We start from the raw sequence: 23242 nt of genomic DNA on the forward strand, positions 1-23242 counted from the left end.
GTGGGATTCGAACCCAGGACCCCAGCGCTGCAAGGCTGCAGCACTAACCACTGAGCCACCGTGCTGCCCCATCTGTATTTAACAAAAGATTCTTTTCACGGGAAAAAAATTGAATGGGCTCCCATGCAATTTTCTGCACCAGAGAGGGAAAGCCAGTGACTGAGGGGAGATATTAATCGCCTAGATAGGGACCATGGTTATTGGCCCCCACCGGCTAAAAACATTTGCCCCCAACCACCCCAGAAAAGGCACATCTGTAAGATGCGCCAATTCCGGCACTTAGCCTCTCTTCCCACTGCCCTGTAGCAGTTGCATATGGGGTAATAAGGGGTTAATGTCACCTTTATATTGTAAGGTGACATTAAGTCTGGCTTAGTAATGGAAAGGCCACAGCATCGAGGCAATGGAAGTGCGGGGACTCCGGGCTTTCACAAAATGTCACCGGAGCCCCCACACTACTGAGTACCGCCAAACCTGCCGCACCATTCTGGGTCACATTATCGCACCCCCCCATCCGGATAAGCTGAATTTCATTTTCATTCTGAAAATTTGTGGTGTGTCTTATAGTCCGAAAAATATGGTAATTTATTTTTGTCCAACGACCTCCATCCTACCTGGTTATGTGGCCCTGTGACTGGGAAGGTCTCTTCACTATTATAGGAGATCCAAAAACAGCAGAGCAAAAGTCACTGAAGGGGATTCTGTATCTGGTCTGTGCATGCGTCTGATCAGGGGTGAACTCCCAGTATCATTTAAAATAGATTTTTGATCCTGTGTCTTTTGAAACCCCAGTATTCACGATTATGCTATATATTCCTGACAACTTGGTACCAAGAAAATTTTGAGATCACAGGGTCTCCGCTCACAGACCCTTATCATTAAAATTTGCACGCGTCTCAATTATTGGAAAGACTAAAAACCAGGTTGTTTTTTTTCCTCTAAAGCTATACTGCAAATGAGCGGTTTATTTAAGTTAGTGACACGGAGCAGATTCTTAAATCAATGGAAATATTGAATTTTTGCTAATCTGATCCAATATATAAAAATAGCAGTTTCTCATATTTATAGCAGACCTCACAAAAATTAGGGTCAATATATTTTTCCACAATGGGAGTGAAGTACAGATTTCTTCTCGCAGTCCTCAGGTTTAGTTGTAAGTGCAGTATACACACTGCCAGCCACTTACAGCAGGACAAACACTTGGCCAGGACACAGAAAGAAGGAAGGAAATTATGTCCGAAACTTTTTCTTCTTGCGAAACTTTTTGCCTTCTGCGCGGGCAGCCTTTTCTGCAATGATCTCCTTGTATTTCCTTTTATTATTTCTAAAAGTATGAAAAAAAAACCAAAAAGGTTAAAGATACCTATGCAGGTGCCAGATAACCAAAGTTTCTTTTACCCTACACCTTTAAGAGTTGTGCAGAAAACAAGAAAACCTTTTTATCGTGGTCTCAGACTGTGATAATTAAGAGGCTCTTTCCTGGCCCAGATGGATAAAATGAGAAGTTTCTATATTACAGGGACATTTAGGTTTTTCCTCTATTAACCTTCTGTCCAGATATATACTACAGTACACTATTCCTAACTAGTGAGGAGCGAACATGCTCGGATAAGGCGTTATCCGAGCATGCTCGGATGCTAACAGTGTCCTCAAACAATATGTTTGAGTTCCCGTGGCTGCATGTCTCGTGGGTGGTCAACAGGCGCAAAACATGCAGGGATTGCCCATTTCTTAGGCAATCCCTGCATGTGTTATGGCTGTATAATAACCGTGAGACATGCAGCCGCAGAGACTCAAACATTTTACAAGCACATCCATGCTCTGATAACACCTTATCTGAGCACGTTCGCTAACCACTATTCCCTACCAAAGTTAGTTGTCCTCTACTTTCAGTCAACGTCACATATACTGCCAATATTAGGCTGTGTGCACACGATGCAGATTTGCAGCGGATTTTACCGCGCAGAAACGTTGCATTTCTGCATTGTGATGTACAGTAGCCTTAAAATCAATGTAAAAAAAAAAAAACCGCTGTGCAGACGCTGCGGATTTTTCCACGGTACAAAATCCGCAGCATGTCACTTCTTTTGTGCGGTTTTCCATCTCCCCTGTCACCAAATCCGCAGGGAGAAAACCGCGATGGAAAACCCCACAAAAATCGCATGAAAAATGGAAGAAATCCGCAGGAAAAATGCAGGTCATTTGACCTGCGGATTTCTTCCATTCTGCACGGAAAATTCCGCAGGGCTCAAAACTCCGTCTGCACTCAGCCTTACAATGCAAGACATCTTGCCGGCAACGTGAACCAGAATCATAATAATGCCTTTACATATATCAAAGACTGATGTGACCCCCCCCCGTCAAAAAAGAAAGGATACAGATATTTCATTCTGTCAATTAATGATTACCTCCTAAACTCAGAATCTGCAAGAAGTTCTTCCACAATTGTCTTCTTCCTGTTCTTCTTGGGAATTCGGGAATGATAGAAATCTATTGGGTTGTCCACCACAGTACCAACCTATGGAGAAAATTGACAGAAAATAAAATGTGAGAAGCACTACAAACCACTAAGGAGCCATCTTATTCAACATTAGTAGTTGGGCTTTATAAAAGCTCTATGCAAAAGTAAACGTAAATTTACACTACTTGAACAACCCGTTCTTAAAATGCTGTAGTCTCCCATGTATTAAAAAAAAAAAAAAATATTACTCCCAGCTCCAGCATTGTTCCAACAATGTCAGACATCCTAGGACAGTGTAGGAACTGCAGTCCATTATTGTTATGCTGCTTGAGCGCTGTAGCGTAAATCAGGCAAGTGCCGGGTGACCTGACCGCCACGGGGTGGGAGATGATAAGGTTTCTTTTTTCCAATTTACACAGGGAATATTTAAGAAAGGGGTGCCGAAATAGTGGACAATCTCTTTAAGCCTATTTAGATTTTAAACAAATCGGCATTTTCTGCTTAAACTAAAAGGACTAAATAAAGGCTGTACTGCACAATCACAGGGGGATCACCCTCAGGACAGATACTTTATAATTATATAGAATAATTTTGTAGTAATCAGACAAGGGACAGCAGGCCCACCTGCATACATACACCGTGATGTACACGTGCTTCTCACAAAATCAGAATATCAAAAAGTTAATTTAGTTCTTCAACACAAAAAGTGAACCTCATTTGAAAATCAGAAATGTTGGCCTACTGAAATGTAAGTTCAGTAAATACACTCAACACTTGGTCGAGTCTCCTTTTGCATCAGTTACTGCATCAATGCGGTGTGGCATGGAGGCGATCAGCCTGTGGCACTGCTGAGGTGTTATGGAAGCCCAGGTTGCTTTAATAGCAGACTTCAACTCATCTGCATTGCTGGGCCTGGTGTCTCTCCTTCCTCTTAACAATACTCCATAGATTCTCTAAGGGGTTAAGGTCAGGCGAGTTTGCTGGCCCATCAAGCGCAGTGATACTGTTGTTTTTAAACCAGGTATTGGTACTTTTGGCAGTGTGGACAGGTGCCAAGTCCTGCAGGAGAATTACATTTCCATCTCCACAAAGTTTGTCAGCAGAGGGAAGCATGAAGTGCTCTAAAGTTATCTGGTAGACGGCTGCGCTGACTTTGGTCTTGATAAAACACAGTGGACCTACACCAGCAGATGACATGACTCCCAAAACCATCACTGATTGTGGATACTTCACACTAGACCTCAAGCAGCCTGGATTGTCCGTCTCTCCACTCTTCCTCCAGACTCTGGGACATTGATTTCCAAATGAAATGCAAAATTTATTTTCCTTGTGGAGTGTCTCAATGACTGCCTTCCAGACATCTGTAAAGTCAGCAGTCTTCCCCATGATTGTGGAGCCTACTGAAACAGACTAAGGGACCTTTTTAAATGTTTAGCAAGCCTTTGCATGTGTTTCAATTTTTCTAATTTACTGAGATAATGACTTTTGGGTTTTCATTGGCTGTAAGCCATAATCATCAACATTAACAGAGATAAACACTTGAAATAGATCACACTGTAATAACTCTATAATATACGAGTTTCACTTTCTGTATTGAAGAACTGAAAATTAACTTTTAGATATTCTAGTTTTGTGAGAAGCACATGTATTTTCTAGTGTATGCGGATGTCAATTATTTCTTTTAACGTAAGGCGTTTTTCCATCAAAACAACATTTGTGGTAATCACCCGTATACAAATATCTGAGGACATGATGCAAAGGATAGGATAATTGTAGCATATTTTATGTGACTGTCCACATAATATAGGTGAATTCACTTTTCCATACCTCAAAATATTTTGGAAATCCATCCCGATCGTTCTTTTTGTAGAAATGTTTAGAGTCCATCGCAGATCTCATTTTCAGAGCCTTCAGATCATTCTTCAGCTCATCTGTCAATTCTGGAGCTTTCATGTCAAACCAACCTCTTCCAGACGTTTTATCCCTTTCCTCCTACAAGTACAAGTGAAGGCAAGTATTCATAACGAGTAAATGTGCAAACTTATTGATTTGTTGATACCATAATATTCCCCTGCAGAAAAGAATATAACCGATGGGAAACCTTTTACAAGTGCAGCTAACAAGAAAAAAGAAAAAAACAAAACAGCCATTATTTTAAACACAATGTAAGTGAAGTGACAGGTGGGAGTTATACATAATATATATATATATATATATAAAAAATTATAACCCCTTAACGAGAACTGCATAATTATTTTATGGCAGCTGTTTAAACGAGAACCTCTGATGTGGCAAGTTTTTAGAAGACCGCTTCGGAAGATTGCGCTGCACCAACCTCAAGCCTGTCAATTACAGGGGATGTCCTCCGCTGCTCAGACAATCCCTTCTCAATCACTATAATTTCACCATATAAAATAATAACTGTTATACTCTCCTCTGGTGCGTGCGCTGTTCCAGTGGTGACGGCAGGACTTGCGTCACATCATCACTGGAACAGCGCACGCCCCGAAGGAGAATATAACGGTTATAATTTTACACAGGGGGAATAGTGATTTAGAAGGGATTGTCTGAGCAGTGCACAACCAGTGCAAACTATTGTTTAACTGTAGCGTTGATTGAGCACGCCAGCTTGAGTGCTCGGTACTCAAATTGAGAAGGTCGGACGCGCTCGACTCTAGTAGAGAGCATAATAGAAGTGAATGGCAAACGCAAACATTTTTACGGAGGATGAATAAATTCTCTCTGCGCCCAGCTCAGATAATTCACTTACGGGAAGCAGAGCACTCCGTGATACTCGGCACTGCTCGATACATGACTGAGCACCCAGATGCTCAATTTAGTACAGGGCAGTGCCGAGCACGCTCGATCATCGCTATTTAACACCCTACTGATCAGCTATTATCAGCTCCATTATACACATCAGAAATTAGAGAAATTATGTCCACCGAGCCGTCCCAGTACCCAAGTCACCCAACGGTCCCTCCTGCTCAGTCCCCCGGCCCTCCACGTCATCTTCCTGGAAAAAAAAAATGGAGGGCACATGCACGGCAATATGGAATAGGGAATTTTTTCCTATTGGATCCTTTTGATCACTGTGACAGACCTCATCACAGTGATCACAAAAAAAAAAAAAAAAAAAAAAAAAAAGTAAATCAAATCTTTTTTGGTCAATATTTTCCCCCCCATTCTTTGCAATTGGCTTTAGGACTGGAACTAGAATTGTGTTTTTTTCAAAACTTATTGTTTTTTTGTGATGGCTTGTGTTGCGTACAAATACTAGCTACTCACATTTTTTTTGGGTGTCCAACAGCCGCTACTAAACACGCGGGCCTGGGACGAGCACCCACACTATTAGGTTCATACCCGAGCACCCAATGCAAACTGGAGTAGAGAGCACTTGCGCATATCTAATGACGACGTATTCAATATGACGGCCTAATGTTATCAAATTCTGTGTTGGACCTGTGTGTTCAAAATGCTCACTATAACCCTGGATAAAATCGGTGAGGGGTGTGGTTTCCAAAATGGGGTCATTTGTGGGGGGTTTCCACTGTTTAGGCACATCAGGGGCTCTCCAAATAGGATACGGTAGCCTCTAATTATTCCAGCAAATTTTACAATCAAAAAGCCAAATGGTGCTCCTTCACTTCGGAACCCTGCCGTGTGCCCAAACAGTAGATTTCCCCCACAAATAGGGTATTGGCATACTCAGGAAAAATTGCACAACAAACTGTTGTCCATTTTCTCTTGTTACACTTGTGAAAATAAAAAGTTTGGGTCTAAAGTAATTTTATTATGAAACAAGTGAAACATTTATTTTTTTCTTCCACACTCCTGTGAAGCAACTGACGGGTTAATAAACTTCTTGAATGAGGTTTTGAACACCTAGAGGGGTGCAGTTTTTAGAACGGTGGCACTTTTGAAAATGTGGGAAATGTTATTTATGAACCATTTGTGTGCGCTCTCTCGGATTTAAGCGCACAAATATTAAAAGTTTACAAAACTTTTGCCAAATGTGAAGTACAATATGTCACAAAAAAATAAAAAAAAAATAAGAATCCATGGGGTCCGATGAAGCGTTCCAGAGTTAACCTTAAACTGACACTGGTCAGTCAGAATTGTAAAAATTGGCTCAGTCGTTAAGGAGTTTGCACAAGTCCTTATTTGTATAAATACATTGCTTTTATCATTAAAAAAAAAAAAAAAAAAATCACTGCATCTACATTGGTCTGATGGCATTTTTTCTAACGTACAGCAATGTGTCCGAACGAAACGGATGAGTGCTTCAGAGTCTTCCTGAGGATTTGTTGAAGACTGACCTCACTTTTGAACTTGGAATAACATGGATTAATTGAAGTGCTGGTAAACATAGATGTATACTGGGTGAGGGCGATAGCGTTGAAATAGAAGTAATAATCCTTACGCTCCAACCTTTGGGCATTACTCACCTTGTGCATTTTTTTCAGCTTGAAGCGAGATTCTTTATATGGCAAGACACATTCTTTTTTCTCAAAGTCGGGTGTTATGACACTTTTCTTAAGGAGCTAAACAGATAAACAGACTGAATTTAGGATTTCAATATATTTATGATCTACCCAATTCAGATGAAATAGAAGTCACAAGTGCCAATAAAGGATATTGTTGACATAAAAGTGAACAATGCATAAAATACACCATCAAGAATTCATCGTACAGATAAAGTAGAATACAATCTTTTTTTTTTTTTTTTTTTTTGCATTGTAGAGTCTCTTCTAGAGAGTCATAAAAATGTAAAAATACCTCATCTGTCTTATGTACTTTCTTCATTTTGCTGAGTAAACTTGGACCGGGATTTGGCTTTCCTGCATCAAAGTTGATATACAGACCTCCCATCTCTTTTATGTTGATTCCAGGATCTATACTGGTTGATAACACACTGCAAAAAAGACCAAATAAAAAAAACAAATTACTAACACAAAAAGGAAACTGCAAATAAGTATGGGAGTTTTGTGCATATTGCCCAAGTGTATTAATGAACCATGGTCACTTTACATAAACAGGCAGTGTGTGTAAAAAGCATTTGGGATTGGCGAGGACATAAATGAAAGTCGAGACCAGGTCATCAAGACAGTCTCCAAAACTAAAAGCTGCATACATCGTATGTATTCTTCTGGGAGGCCAGGGAGGCCCTGAATAGTTATTTCCCCTTTATAGGGGGTTTCCAGTTTCAGAAAACGCCTATTCCCTCAGTGTAGTTTGTTTAAAAAACAAAAAAAGTGCTGGATCCAGGAATATTGAGTAAATCACAGTCTCCACCGCTACTCCCAGTATCTGCTATTGGCTGCAGCACTGAGGTTACATCCGCAGCGCTGCAGCTAAAAAAACCGAGCCTAGCAGCCTCTGTCCAAGCTGCCGGCATGAGCCATTGAGCTCACTGACTTCAGCGCTGCAGACATTGACAGACACCGGGAGCAGTGGCGGAGACTCAGGACAAGACCCAGGGAGGGACAATAACGCCCTTTTTTTCCCCCAAACAACCTGCAGTTGGGGAAAAAGTGTTTCCCAGAATCTGAAATAAGTGGCTATTATGTTACATTTTTACATTTCTGAGTTTCAGCTTCACTTTAAGCACTGATACAAACAGAAAATTGTAAAAACTTACAATCCACTCTTCGGTCTGTTTAGTAATGTTTCCTCTTCATCCTCATCTTCTTCCTCCTCTTTATCAATAAAATCATCATCATCATCATCATCATCATCATCATCATCATCCTCCTCCTCCTCCTCCTCCAACCCAGGGACTTCCCCTTGTTCATCCTCCTCTTTCTCATCTTCTATGTAATACTTTTTACCGGCGTCCATTCCAGGAGCAGTGTCTATTACAAATAGCCCATCTCCCACGACATTGTGAAACTGATGTGATGACTTTTTGCATTTCTGTACATCAACAAATTCTTCAATGTCCTCCTCCATATTGTGCTCATCTTCCTCATTATCATCATCCTGATCGTCATCACTGTGCTCGGACTTCTCGCTTTCTTCACCATCAATGGACAAATGTATATTCATATTTTCAGCCATATCTTCACTTTCCTGCAAGTGCTGAGAGGTTTTATTTGCTTCTTCAGTTACATGGTTCTCATTCATGAAGTGGCTTTCTTCTATGGCCGACTCTTCATCTATTGAAGTTTCTGAGAGTCTAAGCACTTGGTCTGGAAGAATATTTTCTTCTGGATGAGTTTCTTTGGATCGCACTGAGGACACAGGACCGCTTTCCACGCACAAATCGACATTTATTTTGGAGGCTTCATCCACTTCTGGTTGGTCTACATCCAAAACTCGATTTACGGTATCACGACTTTGAGGCTGATCATTCTCAGACACAATCGCAATCTTATTTTCCAGCACTGCTGGCTGATTTCGTGAACTCCTACGCAGCGATGCTAAAACATTTTGGTCTTCCACAGAAGACTGGGCATCTGATTTTACAGTAGGTTTCTTGGGGCTCTGTTTCTTTAACGTCCTTTGACCTTGAGCATCATCTTTATTAGCGTCGCTAACAAACTCATCCTCATCCATCGTTGGCTGATATAGTGAACGCCTACAAGGGGAGGGAAAATCATTTTGATCTTCCACAGAAGACCAGGCATGTGATTTTACTATCTTAGGACTGGGTTTCATCAAAGTTTCTTGATCTGGAGGATCATCTTCATTATTTTCACTGATCATCTCAATCTCATCTCTCTGTACATTTGGTTTATTCCTCCTGCTTGAAAGGCTAGCGAGAGGCCGGAGAGAAAATCCAGAACTACAGGATTCAGCATCAGATGATGGCTCCCTTTGAGATGGATTCAAAGTTTCTTGATCTGGAGGATCATCTTCATTATTTTCACTGATCATCTCAATCTCACCTGTCTGTACATTTGGTTTATTCCTCCTGCTTGAACGGCTAGCAAGAGGCCTGAGAGAAAAGCCAGAACTACATGATTCAGCATCAGACGATTGCTCCCTTTGAGACGGATATCTTGCTCTAGAATTCCTCGTAGATCGGGATGCAATGATCTTCACTTCTGATAGAGAACAAGTGGATTCTTCATCCGAAACATCGGATGCAGAAAGCAAAAGTGACTTATGACCTCTTGTAGAGACTGTGCGTGAAGCAGTTCTGGGTTGCCTTCTCCTTCCTGTGGTAGAAACAGACGAACAATTCGATTCTCCTTCAGATAAATCTGAGTTTTCCTTGGATTCAATAATAGGTTCAGTGATCAATGCAGACCGCTGACTTCTCAGCTTTCTGGTGGAGTCTGTTAGTTGTCCAAGGTTTTGTCTACTACGAGATCTTGTTGTAGAAGCATTCGAGGCAGTAGACCCGGCTTCAGAAACCTCTGCATCTGACTGACCACTTCTGTGCCTACTTCTGGTGGTGATCTGTGTACTGTGTTTTATGGTTTCGCATGTTAAGGGGCTTTTACTGGTCTTCCCAGATATACTCTCATCTGTGCTATTTTCACCAGTCCGCCCATCTTTTCTAACAGATCTTCGGGTCTGAGTTGGGGAAGTCGGTGAATTAACTTCTGGTTTCTGCAAATAAAAAAAGAAGCCATTCTTATATAAATACTTCAGTAAAAGACTATGGATCATTTATTGGTGGTTTTAATAACTTTCCTTTTTAATCTTTTGATATTAGTTGCTGGTTTTGGCACCAATGTCTTCAAAATGGCACATGCGAATCAGGACTTGGTGCAAAGTCAAAAATAGTCTTCTAGTCTTTCAAACTAATTTTTGGGACGTTTAAGAGTAGAATGTCACGCATTTCACAAAAATACTGGCTTACTTAAAAGTACATTAAGGGGAGACACGAGTGAAGGCAGACAAAATTTTGCAATCGGGGCCTGCATGTTTCAGACCACGTGTGGCAAACTTTTATACCACAAGTTTGCAATGAACTCATGGCAAAATCTGCATGTATTATAGCTGCAAATCTCAACTTGTCTGGAGGAACTGGGAAAAAATTAAAGTCCCTTAACAGTCCTTTACCTGCTATAGCTTAAAAAGTTACCAATATTGAACAGAATATGCTGCATATTTGATAAATAGAAATAAAAAAAATGTATCTATTTGGGAGCAAATACAACTATTTCCAACATAAAAAGGAGTCCCATTGAGCAAACTTTTTAACATTTGCCGACACTTCTACTTGAGACTTGTTTTCAGGCTACTGCAGATTCAAGAAGCCAAATCAAGTTCCACCCTACAGGATTCACCAACGTCACAATAACCTATAATAAGTAATGCAGGACACCGAATGCAACAGCAGATATTGTAGACATGTTAAGCAACATTAAATTACATAGCTCATCAATAAACCCAGCAATGACCACGCTGCCACCTCACCGCCACCGGAGCTGATGCAACCCCCAACCTACTGTCTCCTTCCCCATCGTCCTGTAGAATGTAAGCCCGCAAGGGCAGGGTCCTCTTCCCTTTGTACCATTCTACCTTTGTTAGTTTATCTACTGCAAGAGATGTTTGTATTTTAATATAACCCCATCTCATGAACAGCACCATGGTATCAATGGTGGTATATAAATAATCATAACTAGACAACAAAAAGGGAAAGTGAGTGGGCCAAGCAGTATAGATATTACAAGTATAAAATAGAGGGCTGAAAATATACATGGCCGGCAATAGGATTAAACTTGGACATGCTGCGATTTATTGCTTGGGGGGGGAACCACATTGGACATTTGCACAGCTCCATAGAAGAACAACGGTCCAAAAATGCGATCCGACGTTTTGTTTGCTCGCTCTCGGACAGAAAATATGACGGTGTGAGCAAACCCTAATACAGGCACATATATATATATTACCATACTATGTATATCAATGTACATGGCTATATATATAATTCTTCTGAAAAAACGGTAAGGACAAGGGTCCAGCAATAGAGAATACATACAATATATAAACATATACATAATATAAAGTTTTGAACACAGCACTAAAGCTGCATTTACACTGCAAGATAATAGAGACTGAGCATTGTTAAAAATGCTTGTTTCAATATTATCTTTCTTTGCAAACAGGCTGCCAATCGCACGATAAAAACAATTTTTAGGGCAGAGCAAAAAAAAAAAAAAAAGATTCTCGGAGGTGCATTATCTGGGGCACAGCAAAGAATTATGGCACCCTTGGCGCACTGAGTAATCTAGAATAGATACTCCATGTGCATTGTTTAAGGTCCATTAACACAGATCGACCGTCAGCTCGATTTGACTGCCAATCGGAGGTCATTTAAATGCTTGTTTACACAGGCATACAAAAATAAACAGAGCGCACCGAGCGATCTATACTAGATCACTCAGGCCACATAGGCTGCCAAGTTGTTGGAAGTGCGAGTCTTGTTTACAAAAGATCATTTCACCTGATGAGCATTTCGCTTGTTCATTGGGGGATAGGCAACCTGTTTACATGGCAAGGTTTATTTATGTATTTATTTTTAACACTGTTCATGACCATCTTGCAATATAAATGCCCCCTTTACTTTGGCTTGCCTGTGTAAATAGGCATTCAAATGACTGCCGATCGGCAACGTTCATATCTATGGATCCCAAGGCATACTCAGATAAATATATTCTCCATTGAGGAATCATTGTTCTTTTTTTCAGAAGCATGAGATCTATACAGTCATATGACTCTGCATATGTATAAAGCTTAGAATATATCTGCCAGTATTACAGTGTTTTTTTGTGGTCAAGTGAGAAATAGGGCACGTTAGGAGTAAACCGACATTAAGCGGGGGCACCATACAGTATAGATTTAGTTTAGGATTTCACCATATGGCTATTGGTCCTATTAACAGTGATTACACTTGGTCCATCGTTCATATTTCATTTCATATTTCTCAACCTCACTAATTTATTGGTATCAATTTTGATTAGTATTTAATGCATAATTAATAAAATTATATTTTAGTCAATTAAAAAGCCTGTCAGTTTCTGCACCTACGGGACCCCTAGTGTTATTTCTGTATCGCTTGTTTTTACTCAACTCTGATGTCACATCCAAGACAAACTGCTCTAACTCTTTTGCACTAGTTATATAGAAATCTTCACCAATAGATCTGCATAGAAATTACTGAGAGGAGAAACATTTTGAATAACATTTTGTTTTTCACGATATTTATGTTTATCAAAACAAATAAGAAAAACAAACATCAAAATGTAAGTAAAAATAGGAAAAGCATTCACACACATTTTTTTGCACAGCGGGACATTCTTGTAATTCGTGCCGATTTTTCAGACGGTTGGATAAATGGTCAACCCCTTTTATATTCCCAGATACGGAATATTACCGACATCTTCCCATCTCATCCTAAAAGAAGACTTTAATAAGCTATATAGTTCCTTAAATGCGGAATTAGATAGATATTCGGGACTACACTGACCGGGTCGGATCGCTGGTGCATCGCTAAATGTAAAAGGGCCTATAGTGTAATCAGTGAGGATTATTTAGATCCTGGATATTAGTAACAGTAATTGAATTGTTGCTGTTGGTTTTTTATCTTCTTGTTGACTTATGAATTCCACTGATATTTGTCAAACTTCTTATAAGTGGGTAGAAATCCTTTGTGCTCCAGGGTTTATATTGTGTATAGTTCTCATCTGGTTTGTCTTTTTGTTTAAGAATTTTATGTAACATCATTATGGGACTTTATCCCATAGATACAGATATATTTTAAGATCTTGTCCTCATTGTAAGGCAGAATTGTTATTGACCATTTCATCTGATGGCTGGAAAGTTATTAAGATTGTACCAAGAGGGTATCCATGGAATGAAACTGGATATGGTCCTTTTTTATCAGGTACCCAGAGAGAACAGTCTTCAGATCAGATGTGCAATGTGTCCTTATTGGTAACTTATAGGCCTAAGGCTGGTTTCACATTTGCGTTTTTTAGCGCTGGAAAAAAACGCATATGTGCGCATGCGTTTTTTCCCCTATATTTAACATGGGTGCGCATACCTGCGCGCTTGTAAGCGCATGTATGCGATTTTCATGCGCTGCGTTTTTTTGGGGTGTGCGTTTGTATTTTCCAGACGCAGCATGTTGCATTTTTTGGCCCTGCAAAAAAGCGCATGCGCACATATGCGCACGTTTTGCGCTAAAAATGGCCATTATAGCCTATGGATGCGCATATGTGCGCACTGGCATGCTCATGTATGCGTTTTTTTGCACATGCGTTTTTTTTTGTTAACCATGGAATTTAGGGGTTTGGGTTAGAGTTAGGGTTAATTAAGGGGGTTTAGGGTTAGGGTTAGGGTCAGGGTTAGGGTTGGGGTTTGGGTCAGGGTTAAGTATGGTTTGGTTAAGGGTTAGGGTCAGGGTTAAGTATGGTTTTGTTAAGGGTTAGGGTTAGGGTCAGGGTTAAGTATGGTTTTGTTAAGGGTTAGGGTCAGGGTTAGGGTTAGGGTCAGGGTTAAGTATGGTTTGGTTAAGGGTTAGGGTCAGGGTTAGGGTCAGGGTTAAGTATGGTTTGGTTAAGGGTTAGGGTCAGGGTTAGGGTTAGGGTTAAGTATGGTTTGGTTAAGGGTTAGGGTCAGGGTTAGGGTTAAGTATGGTTTGGTTAAGGGTTAGGGTCAGGGTTAGGGTCAGGGTTAAGTATGGTATTGTTAAGGGTTAGGGTCAGGGTTAGGGTCAGGGTTAAGTATGGTTTTGTTAAGGGTTAGGGTCAGGGTTAAGTATGGTTTTGTTAAGGGTTAGGGTCAGGGTTAGGGTTAAGTATTGTTTTGTTAAGGGTTAGGGTCAGGGTTAGGGTTAGTTAGGGTTTGGGTTAGTGTTAAGTATGATTTGGTTAAGGGTTAGGGTCAGGGTTAGGGTTAGGGTCAGGGTCAGGGTTAGGGTCAGGGTTAAGTATGATTTGGTTAAGGGTTAGGGTCAGGGTTAGGGTTAGTAAAGTCATGGTTTGGGTTAGTGTGAGGGGCCACCTAATGTTGGAAAAAAACGCAAACGCGGTAAAAACGCACTAAAAACGCATACAAACGCTGCGTTTTTTTCATGCATGCTCATAAAAATGCTTGAAAAAAACGCAGCAGTTGTATGCTTTTGTATGCGTTTTTTTGCGGGAAAAACGCGCTGCAAAAAAAAGCAAGTGTGAAACTAGCCTAACTCTTACATATTACAACACATAGAGAGTGAAAATTCTATATCGCTGACATTGTCTTTTTTAGTCTTGAACACTAGGAGTAGGCACCACCCAGAGCAAACAGTCCTGAGGTGGGGAGATAAGCTAAGCTGTGAGCATGAGGATTGTTGTGGAATGTGGTTGTGGTTTTGAGATAAGAAGGGGCCACTAGGAGACCCTGAATGTGTCCCCGGACAGATGGGTTGTATTTTATGATAAACTTAATTCATAAAATGTGAAAATTTGGTACAAGAAAGGTGTAATGAGAGGAAATATTTAATTTGGCTAAAGTAGTAATACATTTATAAAAAACACTATTTCCAGAATTAACTCTCCTTGTGGGAAACCATGAGGTCACTTTTCTTGTTGATTCAGGAGCCACTAGAACCTTAGTACATCCAGAAGAGATACCTACTATTGGACTGTCTGCTGCCTGCATGATGGTAAAAGGAGCAAGTGGTAAGACACAGAGAACCATTGTCTACGCCTGTGGAGACACCGGGCCCTCAGCACAGGTAAAAGTGTAATTATACAAATTATATTATCAACTGTGTGGGAGGGATATGATGCAAGCCCTGAGCCTGAGAATAATTCCTACTGCTGCAGGACTATAGGTGAAATCCATGGCTGAGACAATGGCGCTCCAGGGGTATGGAGAATCCAGATATTATTACAGTCTAGATCTAATAACTGCGGGACCATCCTTTATTAATGAGTTCTTCATCAAGGAAGCAATAGATAAAGGTATACAAATGTAGATGTTCACACACCTGAAGAACTACACTGCACCATGTACTACAGGTATTTTATGGGTCCTGATGTAAAATATGAGAATTTACATGCTCTAGATTGTTCTTTGCACACCATATACTGGAAATATAAAGGGAACTGTGCCATCAGTTGTAAACTGTCAGAACAAATTAAATTGTTGTTTTTGCTTTTTAGAGGCACCGTGCCACATGTTTCCCTCTCCAGATGTAAAGGTAGACCATGGAAATTCCTTGGTGATTTTGTTGGAGTGTAAGGAAAGTAACGATGGGAGGATTTGGGTGATGGCTCACTTTACAATGCCAGACTGCAAGCATATTCACAAGTACTAAAGTGGAACACCATTTCTAAACCCAGTGTCCACCTGCAGCGAGGCAGGGGAACGAGTGAGAAATGCTGATCCTTTCCTAGAATTAGAGGAAGAATTGACCACATACCCAGAATCTTTGAGGTCCTCATGACCTGCAGATGTGGGATTGATAAAAGGGGTGATTATACCCTGTCCAACACATCCTTGTTTCCAGTAGAGAGGGCGCCCCCATCTGTAAAAGAGGCTGTGATTCCAAGAGCCCCCACAGTGCCAGACCCCCATACTCTGCTGAATAACTGGAGGCCGGAACATAAGGTCTTTACAGTGATGTCAGTAATGTCTTCTTCAGCATCCTGGTACATCCAGATAGCCAGGTTTGGTTTGTATTCACATATAAGGGGAGCAGGTATACATTCACCAGGATCCCCCAAGGGTACTGTGAATCACCTACTATTGTTTTCCAGGTAAAATAAGCTAACCTAGCTCAATGTGAGTAACCAGAAGGGAGCCAGATGCTCTTATATGTGGATGACATGCTATTGGCATTTAAAAAAAAATAAAAAATATTTAGTGACCTCCTAAGATATGTCACAGTATTGAGCCATGGCATAAGCTATGTCTCAACAGGAGGGATGGTAGAGATCATATCTTACGTATTTATGATGTATGGCTTTACTATTAAAAATTTTTGTTTAATCTGCATTACTTGTGCAAAAATAATTCCTAAGGGAATCTGAGACCAGAGAGAGGACACCCTGGATACTTATTCCAACACATTTGTATGGATTTTATTGAACAAGTGTGAGGGAAAAAGTACGGCCTTATAATTATGGATGCTTTCAGCAGGTGGATTGAAGCTGTCCACTCTGATGCATTAATGGTACCGAAGGCCCTTCTAAAGGAAATCATACCCAGATTTGGGGTTCTAGAAAATATATAGTAAAGTAATGTTATTATTACCTAAAACATTGTCAATTGAGTTGGGAAACCACTGTGCCTGGCATCCTCAGTCAGCCGGACTGGTTGAGAGACACAGTGGGATCTTGAAAAATAGGTTGACAAAGACCATGCAGGAAACAGGAAAAATTGGTTGTACTGTTTCCTATTGGTTGTACTAAATATGTATGTCACACGGACATCGGTAGTGCTGACAGCCTTTGAAATCATATACGGGAGACCTTTTCTGTTACCTCAGCTAAAATTCTTTAGAAGGATAGATGAGGAAATTGATTGTACATTAGCAGAATATATGGCTAAGATATTAACTCACAAAGAAGTTTCTACTCGTAGTTTTGTTCCAGGAAACCCACTAACAAAACCTGAGATCGTCAAACCTGCAGACTGGGTCCTTGTGAAAGTGATAAAGAAGAGACACCAGCACCATCATAAGTGGGAAGGTTCTTACCAAGTCCTATTGACTTCTCCTACTGCGGTCAAGATTGCTGAGCGCACCTCCTGGATCCATCTCTCATATTGTAAACTTGTCAGACAGGTAGGGACAGAGTAGGATCTGACTTGCTTGTCAAAGTCCAGCTACAAAGGGAGGTTTTCCATAAGGGAAAGCTTGTCTCAAACTGGTGAAGTCTCCCATTCATCCCCCTACCCGGACAAGACGGTCAGATCTAGGATGTGTACATCAGGGTTAGTCACATGTATATTCTTCGTGACCATAGTGATGGGAGATTGGAGGGGTAATAGACCCAGCAGGAGAGGAAAGTCCAGGGTGGTAGAATGGTTTCAGATTTAAGACTTTAAATCTTACTTTTGAAATCGGGCAGGAGGCCGCCATGTTAGTGGATTTCTGTCTGTTGTATAAATGATACAGAGATAGGGAACAAGCTGTGAAACTAGCAGAGTCTGATAAGTATGTTGTGTTATGAGCTCTAATATAGCAGAGGGGATGCATGTGTGTGACTGGAGTAAAGCAGCATGGATAATTGTAGCCCGAGACTATAGGTATAAGCCTTATGGCTACATAGATTTTAAAGCCTGATTCTCCATTAGGAAAAAGGAGATCCCCTTACACAAATAAGAATAATTGTAATCAGCTACTGAGAACTTTTAAAAAACCCTAAGATGAGGGATCAAAGGTTATAGGAGCTGATATGTCAGGAACAGACCCAATAGGACATTTCTACATAGAAGTTCAGAATAATAGCATACATAGACCCAAGGAAGGTATGCCAGAGAGAACCATAACAGAGTCGATAGAGTTCATAGTTAGATTGTCTAACCTAACTTATGAAGATAAACTAGCTTTAGAGAGAGGCTGTGAGAAGAAAGAATGGTTAGAATGGCTTAAATACATTGCAGAAAGCTTAAAAAATTAAGTTATATAGTAAAACTTATGTCTCCTCAGAAAGGGAAGGAAAATGTAAAATGTTATCATTTTTATATCCTCCACTTGAGAAACCGGATATCCCACCACAAGCGATTGCTAATCCTGGTAACTATACTTGTTTTAGTCTTCCAGGGCATGGGCACGACTTCGGAGAGCTCCAAGGCGACTCTTATAGAGAATGGATCATTGTCTCCCACAGGGCCAAGTACTCAGCCATATGGTCAGACCACACTACCCTGAGAGCGAATATATGGTGGTTATGCAGTGATAAAACCATGAGAGCCAGACTACCACATGGTTCCCGAGGGGATTGTGCGGTGGTCCAGCCAATCATGCCGTTCCACCTGTTGTCAACAGGGATAGGGCCAAAGGTACGTAGTGGAAGAGACAGAAGTGTGAAAGGATCCTTCCATTCTAGTATCTACAGAGATGCCATTGGAGTTCCCAGGGGAGTGACCAACGAGTACAAGGCTAGGATCCAGGTAGCAGCCGGGTGGGAATCCATAATTTGGTGGGCGATTATAAAAATAAATGTAGATTGGATAAACTACTTATACTATAACCAGCAGAGATTTATTAATTATACCCGAGATGCAGTTAAAGGGATAGCTGAGTAATTAGGACCAACTCCTCTCATGGCTTGGTAGAATAGGATGGCATTAGACAAGTTAGTAGCAGAAAAGGGAGGTGTATATAAAATGTTTGGAGGATTTTTTGTTGCACCCTTTATCCTTAATACAGATTCTGATGGGAGTATCTCCAAAGCTCTTGATGGACTGACTGCCCTGTCTAATGAATTAGCTGAGAACTCTGGACATGACGACATATTTACTTCCTGGACTGAAGGATGGTTTGGGAAATGGTCCGGATTATTCACTTCTGCGTTGACATCTCTTACCATCGTGTCCGGAGTGCTGATTGTTTGTGGATGCTGTGCTATTCTATGCATTAGAGGACTTGTTCAAAGACTGATTGACTCTGCCATAACAAAAACTATGCATCAAGGAATGGAGACCTCGGAATCCAAAGAAAGAATGAAAATTTTGGGACTTAATGATAAATATACTGAACATATTACTCTCCCTCTAGATTATATGAAGATCTTCTGTGAAATCTGACAAAAAGAAATCTGTTTCCAATGTGTACAGATAAATGATTTTATTACAAGATGAGGGAATGTTATAATAATTGTAATAAAGTTCTTTTATATGCATATATATATATATGTGTATGTGTGTGAGTATATATATATATATATATATACACAGTATATACACATGATTGCATAAGCCATTTAATTTGCCTAGACTTTGAAACTCTTTAACTTACGTATATATGGGTGTCACCTTTGGGTGTTACTTTTTGTGTACGTTAGCTGGTTTTCCTTGTCTTGCGTGACTTCTCTGGTAGCGCAGATAAGGATAGCTAACAGCTAAGCAAATTGTATGTGCCATTTCTGCAAATGCAATATGTTTCAACACCCTTTCGGCTTTGCTATTTAAACTCTTAAGAATATGTATTGAGTTAGACAGAGGACGTCCCACACCTGGTGAGGCCGTCATTCTCTCTCCATGCCGGCATGTCCAATAAAGAAGCATCTTACTTATTCAGGTCTGGACGATTTCTAATTGAAAAACAAAAATCCCTGACATATCCCTTTAAAAATACCCAGGTCATTAATTCAAAAACTACAATCGCTTATCGGGAAATTTATTTGGGCAAAGAAGAGGGCCAGAGTGGTTTATAAATCTATGGTTTGCAGTTATACCCGGGGAGGACTGGGTGTTCCCAATATTATGGCTTACCACAGGGCAGAAATACTTGAGAGTGTGGGGTCTGGTGGTCTCAGACGTCCTCACATAGATGGCTCCAAACTGAAAATTGTTTTGCATGGAGTGGCTCTACGAGACTTCTTTTGAAAGTTGAACTTTTAACGATGACTAATTTGAATCCAATTCTCCCAACTATGAAGTCATCACTGTTCGTATGGAGGCTCTGGGTGGGATCCGGTGACTTTCCATCTCGCAAAAAAAATTCCGTTAAAGCAGTGGAGGCCCATATCCCACACCTCAATTTGAGCAATTGGTATAGGTTGGGGGGGTCACTTCCTTAGCTGACTTATTTAATAACAAATGACTTATTTCCTTTGAATCCCTGGTGAAGACCCATAAATTAGAATGGAATTTTTTTTTTATCAATACCTCCTGGTCAGACACTTCATTGCTCCCCTCCAATTATTTAATAAGAAACCTAGTATATCTTTATTTAAGAAGTACTTTGATCGTAATGATACTATTTCAAGAGGCATGTCTATAATATATGGGGTTTTGACCTCATCTGCTCATGTGGAAAGCTGGCAGCATATTGCGAGATGGGAACGAGATCTTGGCCTTTCTTTTTCGATTGGGGATTGGCGGGAAGCCTCTAGTTCCGTACTTGAATCTTCACATTGCATAAATCATTTAGAATAATTGAAAAAGGTGCATATGAGATGGTATTTGACCCCAGATAGACTTGTTCATAGTTCTCAAAGTCAGTCTCCTTTGTGCTGGAAGGCATGTGCCTCTGTGGGGACTTTAGCTCATAACTTCTGGTATTGTCACCTGATTCAAGTGTTCTGGGTGAGTGTTTTTGATTTGATATCGGAGCTAATAAATGTCTAAACTGCCCCTTCCCCTGCAGCTCTAATTATGGGCACTGATTGCTTTCCCAGAGACCATAGGAATACGATGGTACATGTCCTTATTACTGCTAGACAATGTATTGCTGCTACGTGGAGAGCTCCGTTTCCTCCGTCCCCGTCTCAACTCTGGGATAAAATCAATACTCATTTTCATCTGGAGTTTCATCTTGCTCCAAACTATATATCCAGATCCAAAATCACCAAGTTATGGAAACACTGGCCCTCTTCGAAATATGCTATTCCTTTCCCTCCTTCCTCTATTTAAGACTTAGGAACTTTATATTGGTTTTACATGATTAGATATAATACCAGGGATTATCGGCCAGGTTTTTTCCCCCTCCCCTCACTAATGGCTCCCCTATATTCCCCTTCTTTAAATGTTAAACTGTACATGTTCTTTATCTCCTTATGCTGAGACCCGTGAACCTACATTATTTTGTATTGTCTGTTCGTTCTATTGTTCTTGTAATGTTTGATGTCCTTCAATTTGAAAAATGTAAAGATTGGAAAAAAAATAAATTTAGAATTAGAATATGCTCACAATTTTACCCCCCTTCCCCCATTCCTTTAGTCAGCCAAAACATGGCTCAATACACAACCTGAAGGTCAGCAGTAGAATGCTCATATGTTAGCTTCTCACGAACGGTGAGGGTACGTGAGAAAAACGTGGTAGCACTGCAGTTATTGGGGTGATGATTAAATAGATGCATTCTACATCAAAACCATGCTGTGGATAGTGATGGCCACGTGGTTTCCACTGAGTGGAATTTTTTTTCGGGCAAAAATCACAGGCTTAGCAACAACCAGTCCTCAGAACCACAGTTGCTGTGTACAGGTGCAGTTTTGTTCAGGACAGCCTTTTCCTGTTTGGTTTTTAAATTGCAATAAATGAAAAAGTGAAGTTTGTAATTTTACAACGACTTTAAATGGTGCTAAGTGAAAGGCAGCTGTAAAACCCTAAATAAAGTTCTGACTTAATTATGTTTTAAGTAGCATTATCATATTCTGCAGCACTTTACAGACATTATCTTTGCTGTCCCCATTAGGGCTCACTATATATATATATATATATATATATATATATTCTCAAGACCTGCAGATATTAGATAGATAGCTAGATCTATCTATCATTATGTCTTTAGAATGTGGAAGGAAAACCATGCATACATGGGGAGAACACACAGATGTTGTCCATAGTGGGATCTGAACCCAGGAACCAAGTGAGGCAAAGCAACATTGCTAACCATTGAGTCACCTTGCTGCCCTGCGTTTAAAGCACAACTCCAGCATTTTTTTTTCATGTCAGCGCTTGAATGATGCTTACTAATTTCCCTGCCTCTAGCCTTGTACTTACCAGCCACTGACTTCTATTTGTATTGCTCCGGTCGGTCTCCAACAGTTTGTGACCTACCGGATGGCTCACGTACTTGCTGTGTGATCCACAAGTCATAACTCAATGCTACTTCTGGTCTAAGAGAGCAAGAACGAGGCTCTCAGACTTGCATTGAGAGTTTGTGACTGTGACTTCTGGTCAGTTAGAAGTTGCAGTCATAAAATGGCACCGCAGGACTGGAGCGATGACGGGAACAGCTGAAGTGAGCGGCTGGTAAGATAAGACTAGAATGGGTCAACTTAGATTAGGAGCGCCATTCCAGTACTGAAAGGGGAAAAAAAACAAAAACACGCTGGAGTGGTACTTTTAAAGTGTAATTCCCAACACTGAAAGTCATACAGATCCACATGAGAGGCCAAATAGCGGATCCAATCCCAGCATCAGAGTACGAGCACCAGTTCACAAAATGAACGGAAGAGCACCGCACGTACCCAGTACACTGTAAAGATGCATGAGCGTCCGGAGTATCGAGTTACTGCAGCTTCATTCCCCCTGAAGAGAGTTTGGTAAACATAACAGGTCATCTCTAGCACATGATCACTGCAGATTTCACCCCTTTAATGGCAAGAAGTAAAAACCTTGGAGAAACTTGCAGTTTAGAGAGAATCGTGATCAGTAACCATTGCTAGGTAACTCCTATCCATAGAGACATGACCATGGATCACACTAGGGGGAGACCTCTGCGGAACCTACGTAGGTCTCGGGGGGTCCCCCCCCCTTAGTTTAGTCCTTTTAATGGATTAAGGATAAAATAACGACTTTATCTCCAATTAGATCTGCCGTAGTTATGCACACTGTCCAACCACCGGCATCCTGCGGTATGGCCGCACCAAGGGAGACATATGGCTCTACACGGCCATTCACCACGGCTGGACGTGGCCACACTCCCCGCCACATTACCTGCTCCTCCAGGCTCACAGCTCCCTCGTCCTGTCCACGCGTGCCTCGCCTGGTCGCCACCATCTTTCTTCGGTAGAAATCAAACTACGCATGCGCACATCTCTTATCCGGACGTGCATCCGTGAAAATACGCCGACCGGAAACATTTCCTTTGCAAGAGCGTTCCGTGGGTATTCACTCATACGAACCAATTCTACTAAAAGCAATCTAACAAGCCAAATGTCA

General features: G+C 40.8%; 1 protein-coding gene across 1 annotated transcript; it reads right to left on the reverse strand.

Annotated features, from left to right (window-relative positions):
- Window positions 1-118: 118 nt before the first annotated feature.
- On the reverse strand, window positions 119-23223 carry DNTTIP2 (deoxynucleotidyltransferase terminal interacting protein 2). The gene is made up of 7 exons (XM_073548251.1): window positions 23018-23223; window positions 8103-10021; window positions 7241-7376; window positions 6910-7005; window positions 4289-4453; window positions 2409-2518; window positions 119-1324 (listed from the first exon to the last, which is right to left on the reverse strand). Exons 1-7 carry the CDS (start codon window positions 23078-23080, stop codon window positions 1231-1233), a joined length of 2583 nt encoding a protein of 860 aa, XP_073404352.1. The 5' UTR covers window positions 23081-23223; the 3' UTR covers window positions 119-1230.
- Between the last annotated feature and the right edge of the window lie 19 nt (window positions 23224-23242).

The sequence above is a fragment of the Dendrobates tinctorius genome, unplaced genomic scaffold (genome assembly GCF_039654945.1).
Source record: "Dendrobates tinctorius isolate UK_male_01 unplaced genomic scaffold, ASM3965494v1 ptg000156l, whole genome shotgun sequence".
NCBI lineage: Eukaryota > Metazoa > Chordata > Amphibia > Anura > Dendrobatidae > Dendrobates > Dendrobates tinctorius.

Coding starts and splice junctions, on each gene's coding strand:
- DNTTIP2 (XM_073548251.1), bottom strand. CDS start 23,080: ATGGTGGCGACCAGGCGAGGCACGCGTGGACAGGACGAGGGAGCTGTG. Junction 7,006..7,240: donor AAGTACATAAGACAGATGAG/GTATTTTTACAT, acceptor TTATCTGTTTAG/CTCCTTAAGAAAAGTGTCAT. Junction 1,325..2,408: donor GCAGATTCTGAGTTTAGGAG/GTAATCATTAAT, acceptor TCATACTTTTAG/AAATAATAAAAGGAAATACA.